General features: G+C 38.9%; 2 protein-coding genes across 3 annotated transcripts in view; both read left to right on the top strand.

Moving 5' to 3' along the window:
- COPS9 (COP9 signalosome subunit 9) overlaps positions 1-9,514 on the top strand; it is a 40,153-nt gene extending 30,639 nt beyond the window's left edge. Inside the window, exons 2-4 of the mRNA XM_060242151.1 lie at positions 5,480-5,572; positions 6,599-6,671; positions 9,269-9,514. Coding sequence (XP_060098134.1) covers positions 5,510-5,572; positions 6,599-6,671; positions 9,269-9,306 — 174 coding nt within the window. The 5' untranslated portion in view covers positions 5,480-5,509 and the 3' untranslated portion in view covers positions 9,307-9,514. The remainder of the gene's footprint in view (positions 1-5,479; positions 5,573-6,598; positions 6,672-9,268) is intronic.
- Positions 359-3,077, top strand: OTOS (otospiralin). 2 transcript variants are annotated; one of them, XM_060240874.1, is made up of 4 exons: positions 359-494; positions 757-853; positions 1,138-1,164; positions 2,659-3,077. In XM_060240874.1, exons 2-4 carry the CDS (start codon positions 796-798, stop codon positions 2,841-2,843), a joined length of 270 nt encoding a protein of 89 aa, XP_060096857.1. In that variant the 5' UTR covers positions 359-494; positions 757-795; the 3' UTR covers positions 2,844-3,077. The 2 variants fall into 2 exon arrangements, with proteins under 2 accessions (XP_060096857.1, XP_060096858.1); XM_060240875.1 differs by having other exon boundaries at positions 450-544; positions 760-853.
- Positions 9,515-13,862: the final 4,348 nt, after the last annotated feature.

Here is a 13,862-nt window from a genome sequence, read left to right on the forward strand (position 1 = left end):
CATCCACTCTCTGCCAGCATAAGTGAGAGAAGTACTCATGCCTCTATTCATGACAGTTCCTTTTTCTGTGTGGGTCAAAAGGAGAATGGTTGAATTTGCTGGGGCAAACAAAAGGTATCCACTTCCACCAGAAGAAACCTGCTAAAATCCAATTGTTACAGTGTTTCCAGGCATGCTTGATTATGCTGCAAAATAATGTGTAGTTGACTGTCACAATTTTAAAACCTTGCACTAGTGCAACTATCAGTAAATTCCACCATTACCTTGTCTGTGCTAGTTTAGCAAGTCATCTTCAGATCACACTGTAAATATTTGAAGATTAGGATGAAAAAGCCAGATTGGTGTGCTAAAGATGTGACGCTCCTTCCCTGACAAACTCCCCTACAGTTTCCTTCAAACAGTACAGCTATTTTGCAGCAATAGAAGCTCATTCAGGATCTTGCAGCGTACTCAAAAGTACAGAGCTCTACAGATCTGAGAGAAAGAGGGAAAAGGTAATTCCTGAGGCAAAACTAAATCAACCACAGCCGTAAGTGCTTTCAAGGCATTACATTTCATTCTGATGCAAGTAAAATTTTGGTTAGGCAAAATCTGGAAAAGAAAAATATGTTTTACAATTACATTTTAGCAATTAATAATTTAAAGAAATGTGTTCAAATGATGGGGCTGTCTAAAAATCAAAAATGTATTTGATACAGAAGATAAATACATAATGGAGTCTGTCTTACTATATTCTGACATTTATCATTCATACAGATTATACTTCAGAAAGAAAAATCATAAAGCCCAAGAAAGATGAAGTTAATATCTGTGGGCATAGCTTGCATCTGTATGCTGGTGAATGCACTGACAGGTATCTTGATTGCTCTACTTAAATATATCTCCTTTGATATGACCTGTGTTCTGCTCTGTGCATATAGTCTTGCTAGTAAAGGAATATAATTAACATTTAGTTCCCTCATTAGTGGAAGTTGTAGAGATCTATAATGAGTGATGGGGAAAACAGAAGAGTCTTTATTCAGACAGCTTAGAAGCAAGAAGCTTAGAGGTTTGTTTTTGCGCGACAGAGCAGGTATTTGCTCTGCAAAGTTCTTCCATTATGGATTTAGTGGTGATGAATTTTTTGCTTATTTGCAGATGCCAGGCCTATTGAGGATGAAGACGGTAAAGTTTTAAAAGTTCTCTTTTCCACCTCCAGCCCCAAACCTATAATTGGAATCTCATTGTTCAAGAGCTCATTAATATCAGAAAAGAAGCTTCTGTTGATTTCAGAGGGAGACCCTGGGAATAATAATAATAACAACAATAATATTTAATTTGTATCCTGCCCTCCCCGCTGAAGCAGGCTCAGGGCGGCTCTGTCACTAGCTTTAGATTTATTTATTTTATTTTATTTATTTATTACTTTACATTTATATCCCGCCCTCTCCGCAAGTGGACTTTAGTATATATACACCTTCGTATTTAGTATTTAGTATATATACTATTTCGGATTTAGTATATATACACCTTCGTAATAGAGGTTACAAAGTTTATATAAAAACTGAAGCCTTCTGAGAGGGTTAGAATGGCAGGCATCTTTTAAATGGGGAAGGAAGAAAGATATTATTTCTGGTTTTAACAGTTATCGTAAGCTGCCTTGAACCACTAAGAAAGGTGGGATATAAATAACTGTTTTAATAAATAAAAAACAAACAAATAAAGCGGAAGTGAGTTTGAAGGTGAATCATGAAATCGCAGCACAAAATGCCATGTACTGCAATGCTGCCTTGCTGAATCAAGAACCACATATGTACAACAGTACTGAACTTTAAAGTTTTCTGCATGCAGCACAGTATAGAACCACACAGGGGTAGGGAACATTGGCTCTCCAGATGTTTTTTGCCTACAACTCCCATCAGCCCCAGCCATTGGCCATGCTACAGCATCAAAAAGATGGTAACTGACTCCCCCAACTGAGCACATAATATGAATGTACAGAACAAAGCTGATTAAAAGTCAGTAATGTGTCACATCCAGTCCAAAACTGAAATTCAGGTATTATGTCCCGCATTTCATATTCATAGAGTTATTTGTATTTACACCACATTTTAAAGATGTTCTGTGGTTTATGATTCAGATTTTATGTGTTCTAGTTCTGCTCCCTTTTCTCTTCCCTCTCTCCAAATTATACCAGCATCCCTGGACATTTGTAGGCATTAAAAAAACCAATGGATTTTTCTAGCTTTTGTTACATTCTAAGTCAGGTGGAATACAGGAGGGCCTGGTGTGACTTTGTCCATGGGGTCGCAAAGAGTCGGACTCGACTGTGCAACTGAACAACAAAAAAGTCAGACAAACAACTCTGAAGTTATTAAATTAAATATTTTTGTTGCCATGTCTTTTGTTTCATTAATGGGAAAACACATACAGGGAAAAACACATATAGCAGCAGCTGTTTTCTATTTTCCATATTTTATTATCCACCTGGAGTCCAAGTGAGTAAGGAGGGATATAAATAAAGTGGATAAATAATACTCTATGAAATTGACTGGTCAAGGTTGTACCAGTCCTAGGGCTAAAATGAAAGGTGCATATTTCAGGAGTCTTAGATCCTATATTAAGCTTTGTTCGCTGAAAATATCATCATACATTAAGATTTCTGTTATTTTATTTTAGACCCTTACAGAGAACCTGCAGGCATGCTTTACTGGCCTTTTTCAACCAATGATTTCTGGTCATATGTGGAGTACTTCCGGACCTTGGGAGCATACCACAGAATCAATGAGATGGCCAGAACCTTCTTTGCTCACCAGCCACTTGGAAATACTCTTGGATATGCTGTTCCATATCATGAGCACTAACTTGCTGGGCTAATCCCAGTGCTCATAGATTGAATGAGTTTTACTATTGCCAAGAAACACCAAAAGTGCTTGCTTAACAACTGTGTTGTTATAAGGCTTCCTTTGTATCAAGCATGCAGCTTCTCATGTTTCTTTCTGTTTTAAAATGCTAATGATGCTATCATGACTTCTTTTTAGCAGATTATCTATAAATTTTATATACTGCAATCTGAATAAAGAATTATTTTATTCTCATGTGGTTTACTTTTGATAATGCATATTAATTCCTATTTTTAAAGCTATTTAAGGGGAAATATTTGGCTACAGCTCTTCTTCAGATGAATAAATGCCTAACTTGCTGTGGGAAAATGTTTTATTTATAGATTTTTGCAATAACTTTTATGCACCATTTACTTCTCAGTGGCACAAAACTCATCATACCATTTATTTAAACTAATATTTGGTGAGAGAGGTTAGGAAGTAGTATGAGTCCTATATATAGATAACTACATTTCACACAATGGCCAATCAATTCCTTCCCTGGACAGTTTATGCCATGGGGGGTGGGGTGGAATGAAGTTCCTTGAACATGTCCCAGGCAGTGCAGTTTGGAGTGGGAACTGCAGGAAGCCAACACACAAATCATGTACATATGACTGTGAAACTGTTCATGGGTTAGGTCCACATTCCCCATCTCACAGTTTATGGAAACAAACCCCACAAAATTCAGAAGGAATCCACTAATCTTAATTGGTTTGGGTGCTACGAACACAAGAAAAGCCCAGCTGGAACACAGAAAGGATTCTAGAACAAATTTTGAGTCCAGTGGCTGGCATGTTTAAGACCAACAGTTTATTCAAGGTATGATCTTTCATGTGCATGCACACTTCTTCAGATACAAAGAAATGGAAGCTAATGTTTCATATATACATAGGTGAACAGCAAATTATCAAACAAAAACTGACAGCATCATCTCCTTTGAGGTGGGGTGCTGTGTTATTTATTTATTTATTTATTTATTTATTCTATGACTTATATCCCGCCCTTCCCATAAAAATGGCTCAGGGCGGTTAAAGGAACATATTCCAATATTCAATAGTCCAGGTGCCCCTGGACTCAAAATCTCAATATCTCTTGGTCAGTCTGTCTACTGCTTCAGTCCAACACAGCTGCCCACCTGTGTCTAGAAAAGATTCCATTAGTCTAGCATGTGGATTTGCACAATGGCCAACCAGATGCATCTGGAAAGCCTGCAAGCAGGAAATGAAGGCAACAGCCTTCTCCTGTTGTTGCCTACCAGCAACTAGTGTTCTAAGATACACTGCCTCTGAGCAGGTTTAATCTACCTGTTGTAGCTAATAGCTGCTGAACAAAGTTTTAGTCCAGCTTTATTGAAGTTATAAGCTTTCCTGTGCACACACACTTCTTCAGATACATGAAATGGAAATTACCAGTCAAAACATATAGGCAGAGGATGAGCAGTAAATTAGCATCCAGCATAATGAAGATGTTTAACAGAATCAAGGACCAAACAGGAACAACAAGTTTAGTTTATATGGTTACATTTGTTTGAGTTTAATTCTGGGGGTAAACATAGTGAAATAAATATGTCAAAATTGGAGATTCATGGGCAGACATATCCTTCATTGTGGAATGCTGAGAGTAATTAACTGAGACCCTGCCATCACGCTCCATCCATCTTCTCTCAAGCATGAAGAAAACCTTACAGTTTCTTCTTTGAAGTGGGGTGGCCTGCTATGTAGAGTTATCTCCCATGTCCCCAGACCAGATAAATACATTCCATTCTACCACTCCAAATTACATTACATTCTAAAATTCATTCTGTTTTTTACATTATGTCACAGTTTACTGCTCACCCTCTACATATATGTATGGACTAATTTCCAGGTCATTGTGTCTGAAGAAGTGTTCATGCACACAAAAGCTTATACCTTGAATAAAACATTGGTATTAAAGGTGCTACTGGACTCAAAACTTTGTTCTGCTACTTCAGACCAGCAGGGCTACTCACCTGAATCTAATAGCTCTTGGTCAGTCTGTCTTGCATATATTTATCTAGTTCCCTTTTACAATACACTACATCTTGTGTCATCTCAGTGAATTACAAATAAGCAGCATCAAATACCCTTTCAACAAAGAAAGAACAAATAACAGAGGTCTCACCCACATGCGTAGAATATATACTTATCCAATCACCAAGGATTAACTACAAGACGTGGCCCACCAAGAGCAACCTGCTTTAAAATTAGAGGACAGGGTTTCCGGAAGGTTTGAACCCCAACTTTTCACTTTAGAAATTATCCACTACAAAACACTACAAAACTTCCTCCTGTACAGTACGGTTTAAGGCATGAAGGGAGGAGCTGACAACAAAACACAACCCGATCCTCAGCATATTTCCTGAAGAATAAATTCGACTGCAGTTCCTAGAAACCAATTTCACTAGCGCCCGCGTAACATGGGACTGTCTTTCTCGCAGATCTGGGCAGAGCATGCGATGCAAGGCAAATGCCCCCTTCAAAACGGCAGCCTTTCCGAGCCAGCGGTGGGACACCATAGATGAGAAGCCTCTTCCCGCGCCTAGAGTAGCCAAGTAGCTTTTGGCCGGAAGTCAGTTCCCATTCCGACCGGATGTTAGTAGAAGGGAGAGAAGCTTGACGGCTGCGATGAAGCCCGCGGTGGATGAGATGTTTCCTGAGGGCGCGGGTCCTTATGTGGACCTCGACGAGGTGAGACGACTGCCACGATAGCGCCTTTGGGTGGGGTTCTAGGGCGAGACAGGAGAGTAGGCTAGGCAGCCCCCCCCCCCGAGGCTAACATCTCCCTTGGCAAATGAGTCGCTCTGGGGGTCCCGGAGAAGGGGTGCAGTATTCTTGCGGTACCATGGCAGCAGAGTTATTCTCCGTTCAGGCTATTGATCTTGAAGGGTGTAACTCTGTTTAAGTTGTACTTTAGGTGATTTAACATTTTCGGTGCTGGTAGTCTACAGGGCGCCTTGCACAGTAATATGTCTAGGTCTGTGACCCCCAAGGAGCTGAAAGAGGGTGGGAAAGCATGGAAGGACGTTCCAGTGGGGTATCTGTGTTAGTATGTTGCAGCGAATACAGGGGTGTTTTAAGGTGTCTTGACGATTAACAGAATTACTGTGACAAAATGTTTGTGACCTGCCTTGGTTTATGGAGCTTTACCGTATGTATGTGTATGGAAAATAGCCACGTGTTGGTTGAATTTCACTTCATAGTTGGATCTTTAAGGGAGTGAGGGTGCTCACACACTTCAAAAAAATATTCTCCATATTCTTCTAATGTTATAAGAAAAAAATGTGAATAAATGCTTTGTTGGGAAGTTTCCGAACATATAATGGAGAATTTCAGATCTGTTGTGATTCACTACCCTTTTGGTGCTTTTCTGCAATTGCTGCGTCAGAGATCTTCCTTATACCGGTAGTTCGCCCCTGGTGACTGTCAGGTAGTTTTGGCATTATTATTATTACCTAGTTACTTAAGAACATAAAATGGGGCATAAATTTGAATGAATTTGTTATTGTTGATATTCAACTGTCAACAAACAGAGGAGAAATGGTTTAGTGTCATATCCTGCATTGTGCAGGGGGTTGGACTGGATGACCCTAGAGGTCCCTTCCCACTCTATGATTCTATATCTAAAAAAACCCTGATCAATGGATACAAAATCCAAGATTGTGTACATATTAATTATATTTTGTTATGGATGATAAATATATCATTATTTTTCAGGCTGGAGGAAGTACAGGTCTGTTGATGGATTTAGCAGCCAATGAAAAGGCAGTACATGCAGACTTCTTTAACAGTAAGTATTAGTTACATTTTGGTTTAAAATTAGGAGTATTATTTTAGCCATTCCTTAGTAGTTCTTATTTAGATTTCTGTTATTAACTAGTGTGACATAATGGTGAAGGACTGAGTGGGCTAGGACTGGGTAAACCCAGCTTTAGATGCCTGTTCAACCATTAAGGTTACTTGAGCTAGTCTCTTAGCCTAATCTACCAAACAGGTTTGTTGTGAAGATATAATCTAATGATCAGAGAAGAACCATTGCCGCCATGAGCTTGGAGGGAGAGTGGGGTAAAAATGTATAGATACTGGTGCTGACATGTACATACTTGGAATCAGTGATTAAAAGCAAAAGCTTGTCTCAGGGGAGAGTTTCCATAGAGGGAGAACTGGAGTTTAAGATAGATTTTCTTTTTCCAAGAGGTAGATGTATTGGAGGGGGTACTGGTTTCTGATCTCTTGTGACTTAAGTTAACAGGACTGATTTTTGAGGCAACACCAACTGTTGAGCTCCTGGATTAAATTCTGCTGTTTTAGGGACCGTCTCTCCCCACATGTTTCCCAGAGAGAACTTAGATCGGGATCACAAAATCTATTAGTAATCCCTGGGCCGAAGGAGGCCCGATTGAAATCAACTGGAGACATGGCCTTCTCAATTGTAGCCCCCTGCTGGTGGAACCAACTGCCAGATGAAGTGAGGGCCTTGCGGAACCTTGTGCAGTTCTGCAGAGCCTGCAAGACTATCCTCTTCCAGCTGGCATTCAATTTACTCAGCACCTGTATTTAAGAGAAGTGCAAGAAGGCCGTCGCCACCAGAATAGCACCAACTCAGTATTCTGTTTTAACTGTTTTAATCATTGTATATGAGTGTGTAATTTTAATACTCATTAATTTAATTGTTGTGGGATTTTATGTTGTGAGCCGCCCTGAGCCTGCTTCAGCGGGGTGGGCGGGATATAAAATAAATAAATAAAAATACCTGTATTGAAACTATTGACAAATGCTTCTGCATGGTGGTCAAAACACATAGAGAACCTGTAGGAGTCACTTAATTTCCAGGGTTAACTGCCACCAAAACTATGCAGTGCTGATGTAGTGAGAATATTATGGAAGGCTGTACAAGGTAATTACCTTTGTATATTATATTCTCTACATGTGATTTAGTGTGGTGCATGTGGTGAGCTGCTCTGTATTCTACATGCCGACATCCTAAAGCTATTATCGTGCAAAAACATCTTGGTGGCTTGTAGGGCATGTGGTGATAAGAGTGCTTCCTGAGTGTTTTGACAAGCAAACAAAATTCCATACATTGCAGAAAACTTGGAGAAACTCACATAATATTGAGCTTTAAACAAGTAGAAATTTCTGTTTACTCTGAAGCTTAGTATGTCTTGATACCACTCCCCCCCCACCCTCCAACACACTAATACAGAAATAAGAAGGGCAATTCCCTCTGTTACACTGAGCTTTGGAGCAGAAATGCATATTGCTTTTCCTCTGGATTACATAGATAATTTATGGGAGGGAAAGAGCTGGTCTGAGCACAAATAATGAGTGATAACTGTTCCAACTTGGGGAAGTTTTGGGGCACCTGAACCTGTGTTTATGAGATGAGAGTTTCTGTAAGAAATTATATTTTAAGAGATTAATTCTAAAACAACACTGAATAATTATCAATTATGTGAGATTGTGAAACCAGCACACAGTTCATACAGTTTTGTTACGTTCTCTGCAAGGCTCAGTCTTTTTAAAATGGATTTTTCAGCATATAATGCAGAGCTTGCACCATTAACCAGTCTGTTTTGAACAATCCAGGCTGACATTTGGGGGGAGAGAGGGGAACTACCAGCACTATCTAGACTGTCATATATTTTGGAGCCTTGGTTGTATTTATTTTTAATAAATATTATATAGTAGTAGCACAGAAACCCAGAACCAGAATGACTTGTATGCTGGGTTGAGACAAATGCATGAGTATTTTAGCCATATATATGGAGTACTTCAAACACTTGTGAAAAACATCCATCCCTGAGATATTATATGGAATATAGTATGAAAAAAATATTGTAGAGAGCTGCATGTCATGATATTCAATCCTTGAATTTGTACATTCAGAATTTCTGTTCTGTTTTCATCTGAGTGACTTTACTTGAAATAACCCTGTTTATTCCTGTGTTGTATCAAAGCTGAAAAATGGCTAGTGCTAAGGTATATTCCCATAGATATGGCTATAGTGTTTAAGTTGACGGACTAGATACTTTCAACCAGGAATGTCTCTTAGAATGAATGTGGGGTGCCATGTAAGCAAATATTCAGCAGTACAAGTAACTCCTGGTGGTCAACGTCAGGACCCACCCCAATCCAAACGTAGACTGGATTGCTACAGAGAAGGGCGGGAATTCCAGAAATTAATATGTTACATACTTAAACTTGTTCTGCCACACTGCATCATTATCAATTATTTTCAGCTGAAGATCTTATAATGATTATTTTCTGTTAGTCATCCCCCCGCTTCACATTATTATTAAACTCTTCAGAATATACATGATTTTATACATAATTATAAAGATGAATTTTTGCAGTGATGTTAATTGGTTTTCTTATTTTTGTTAGGTTTTGAAGATATGTTTGATGATGATGATATCCAGTGAAAATCCACTTCCAGCAGGGTGGTGCAAAAACTTCTTGTAGGGATGACTATGTTCAAAACAAGAAACTCTGAATATTGTGTCTGAGATGTGAAAGAACACAACAACGTGGATAAAGATGGATGAAGGGGAGAGCTGTGGAGCTGTTTTCAACTAAGAAATGTGTAGAAGTCCAGTTTTGTAGGCTTGCTTCAATAAAATCTAGAGAGCATTTCTTGTGTATGGATATCCAGTTGACCAGAAGCTGTAGCATTCTAAGATATGGATTAGGTTTTTGTTGCAGAGGTTGTTTAATGGGTTAGTTGGCATTATTAGGAATTTGCTTCTTTTTATTAATGCAGAAATGGTGGAGGAAGTGGGGAGTTTAACAACATAATCCTCATTTTTTTTTGCAATTGACACTTGAAGGACCAATGGCATTTACTTCCAAATGCACTAACCATCAACCTGATCATGGTAACACTAGAATATATAGGTTTAGCGCAGAGGTTGATAATTATTTACATTTAGAATTCTCGTTTCAAACACACACTGATAATAACTGAGTAGTATCTGCGACAGTAGGTGCAATGTTGTTTTTTCAAGAAAATCTTTATATTCTACAACCTTACTTACATAATTGGTACGTTATGTATGCCAAGGCTCCCCAACTCTTTTGAGCCTGTGGGCTCCTTTGGAATTTTGACACAGCATGGAGGACATGGTCACAAAATGACTGCCAAAACTTACCTTCAATTACATAGTGAAAAATCTTGTGCTGGCAAATGTTGCCAAAACAATATTTTTTAAAAATGTGCACAACCAATCAGAAGCCTTGCTGGGCAAAAATGCCACCTGACCCCACCCACTTTTTAAAAACATGTGGCAAACACCAGGAAAGATGTTAGTTGGCACCGCATTGGCAACCCTGAATATATGCAGTGCTTAGAACCAGTATCCTGTTATTGAATGCAGTCTACCACCTGATGTGCTCCATAAGATGCATCACATTAAAGAGAAATGCTACTTGCAAACAGAAGCTTCTGGGGAAAATTATTTCATGTGGCTTGTTTAAAGCTACTGCTGCCATTTCCTATAGTAATGTGTAACAGTTTTCCCTGAACCGCTATCCCATATCTGAAATTGGTTTTAAACTGTTACAGGTTTCAAAAGTAGTTTACTGGATAATCTTGTGTTTCTGCAGTTACAAACAAAATCAAAAGCATGACCACAATGAAGAATTGGCCTTTCAGTTCTTTGGCCTCGGGTCTTATTGTTTCTGCAAGAAATGAGGTTACTAGGCTCCCCCTTCCTCCCTTCTATAGATGTTCCTAAGAATCTGTGGGTTGCACAGAAATCTATGTTCTCCTTTGCAGGCCTATGAAGTCTCAAGATATTCTTATTATACTTCTTATTACTGTAGTAGTTGCCTGTTAGGATTCTAGTTATGTACAATCTAAGTACATCTGCATATAATTTAAATGGTAACTGAGAAGATTCAAGTGCCAATTTACACTTATTTTGACAAATTATCACATGGAACAAAGAAAAGCTTGGTGAAGACCATGGTTGGATAGCAGTTCTGAATATTATATTGTTTGACTACCAGTCCAATAGGAGAGCGAAATATTTACAAAGCATTTTTGTAGGATTCAATTCATATTTTGAAACCAAATGTAGCCTTTTACTACTATATACTACTATTATACTACTTTACTACTACTATATAATTCCTTATTTTGCAATTTATTCTTGGTTACAGTATACTTTGAGAAGGGTTTTCCATAAGTAGTGACTTATTTATGCAATAATACTTTTTTCCATAAGTAGTGACTTATTTATGCAATAATACTTTTTCCAAAAAAGAATGGAGTTTAGATGAATATCTCAATTGTGTTTATATTGATTTCTTAGTCTGTGAGGAAGCAGACTGTTTTCTTTGACGTTCTAAAGGCATATTTGGAACATCAAAAACAAACGCTCTGATACAATGGTACTCTGTTTTCTCTCAGTGCTTTGTGTTTTTCTTAATGTCACCTATCAACAAAATGGAATGAAATTTTAATGAAAAAGCAAGGATAAAGTTGCAAATGAAAAACTTTCTAGCTGAAAGGCCTAAATCCAGTAAATTTACTTTTTATATTATACATCTTTCCTGCTCCTTTCAAATCTTTATGTTATCCTGTTTTGGATTTCATTAGGTAAATTCAAGAACAGGATTCATACACGGACAGTTGGCAATATTCTTCCCGTGACATATTTTATAATAGGACCAAATTGTTGCCAGCAGTCAAGGGCTGAAATTTATCTAGTTCCTTAATGCTCATTCTGCTCTCAAACTTATTAGACAAATTTATAATATGGAGGTGAGGACTGAGCAACCTAACTGGCACAGAGCGTGACACTAATTGTTACATTGTTAATAGGGAAATGCCATTGGTCTATATAGCATATAAGACCAAGAGTCAGCTAGTGTAGTATAGAGATCCAGTTTGCTGTACTAGTTAAAAGTGACAGATTAATCTGGAGAACTGGGTTTGATTCTGCACTTCACACGATGTCAGCTGGGTGACCTTGCTTGCCAGTCATTTTTCTCAGAGCTCTCAATTCCACTTACCTCACAGGCTGTCTGTTGTGGGGAGAGGAAGGGAAGGAGATGGTAAGCCACCCTGAGACTCCAAGTGAAGGGCAGAGTAGAAATCCAAATGTTCCTTCCTTCCCATCTGCCATTCAAATGCTGAAGATAAAAGGTTGGGATTTGCAGGTCTCTAAGCAAATGCAAGCTTGCTTTGATTTATTCATCAGATGGATGAAAAAGAATGGGGGAAACAGTGAATAAACAAATGCTATCCTTTGCATTGCCCTGGCATCCCTCCCCTCCTTTCTGCCTGGTTGCTTGCACCAACAGTGTTGTAAGGTTGGGACTGCTGCTGAATGTCATTCAGGACCCATGAGGTAGACCAGATGAAGAATGATCCTTCCACGTACTTGTTGACTGCCTAGCTGACCAGCTACTTCACTGGCAAGCAGTGCCAGCAGTCCTAGCTTGCAGCAGAGTTAAGTGTGAATAGGAGGATTATGTATTATTCCAAATGGAAATTAATACAAATGAATAGGTGCTACAGCAAAATGAAACAATTGAAAGAAGTTTAGGCATCTGAAATGGAACATAATTTTTGCATCCCTTTAATACCTGCAGCAGTTCTCTTGGCCCCATGTTCTTGTTTCCTATTTGTAGTCTTTTGAGCAGTAAGAGCCCCTGATATACTGGTAAGAGTATCAGATGAGGATCTGGGAGGCCCAAGTTCATATCTCCAGTTTGCCATGGAAGCTTGCCAGGTGCCCTTGGCCCAGTCACACCCTTTCAGCCTAATCTGCCTCAGGGTTGTGAGGATAAAATAGATGAGAGGATACCCATGTCAGTCATTTTGGGACTGTGTTCTGCAGTGACTGATCAGTCTTGTGAAACTTTTGTGAGGACAAATGCCTTACCAAGAAGACTCTGGTCAGACCATCAGGTGAAGCAGATAAAATTTATTGAGCGTTCTTGCAAGAGCGGGTGTCCAACAAGTAGGCACACCCTCTCTGAATGAAACATGTCCTTTTAACCCCTGTCCCGGCCATGAGGTCCCTCCTCCATTTATCCCATTGGTTAGGATACTGAAGTGTACAACCTATCAGAGGTGCCTAAACATGCCACAGGAAGTCCCGCCTTTGCTTACATCTCCCATTCCCCTAATTGAGATGCCCCCAGCCCCTTATTGACTTATATCCTAATTTGATATATTATCCTTCTGAGTCGGGGGATTTCAGCAAACCTCAGTAAAGTTTTGCAACTTTGTTACATCAGCATCATGCTATTCTTGTTTTAACTACAATGCAAAAGAGCTTCCTATTTTACTGTCGACTGGTCTTTAGCAACACTGACCACAAATCTAGTCTCATATCCTGTAAGCAGCAAGTAACATTAATTATAGAGCATACATTTTATATCCCCTTATAATGCTTATAACTATTCAAAAACAACACTCCTATTCTTCATTTCTCCCATTTAGAGCCTGAGTGCTGATTACAACCAACTTCCTGATTATTTGTCCGAATGGGGTGAGCTCCAAACACCCATCACTTTACAGCCTTTCCATACCTCTTAGTAGGAACATCTAAGAAGCATCAGAAGTGTGGTTGGTGAAAGGGAGAAACCCTAAATTTCTATGGCCATGTTCCTTCTCTTGCATGGATTGCAGTGTAGTGTAGTGAAGCTGGTAATAATAATAATAATACCTTTTATTTATATCCCGCCCTCCCCGCTGAGGCAGGCTCAGGGCGGCTCACAACATATAAATACAATATACAATGAAACCATAATTCACAATAATTACAATTATATATACCTTTCTAGAGTTTTCACAGCTTTTTCAGATCAACCATACTAAATTCTCTTCCTTTACTTTTTGTCCCTTACAAACAGATAAAAATTTATTTGTGCAAAAGAATTGTAACAAGAGAGGAGCAAGTGCAAAATACAGTGGGCAATTTTCCAAATATAAAACCATCACCTGTGGCTCCCCTTAATGTGTTAC

This window comes from Heteronotia binoei, chromosome 6, assembly GCF_032191835.1.
Source record: "Heteronotia binoei isolate CCM8104 ecotype False Entrance Well chromosome 6, APGP_CSIRO_Hbin_v1, whole genome shotgun sequence".
Classification (NCBI taxonomy): domain Eukaryota; kingdom Metazoa; phylum Chordata; class Lepidosauria; order Squamata; family Gekkonidae; genus Heteronotia; species Heteronotia binoei.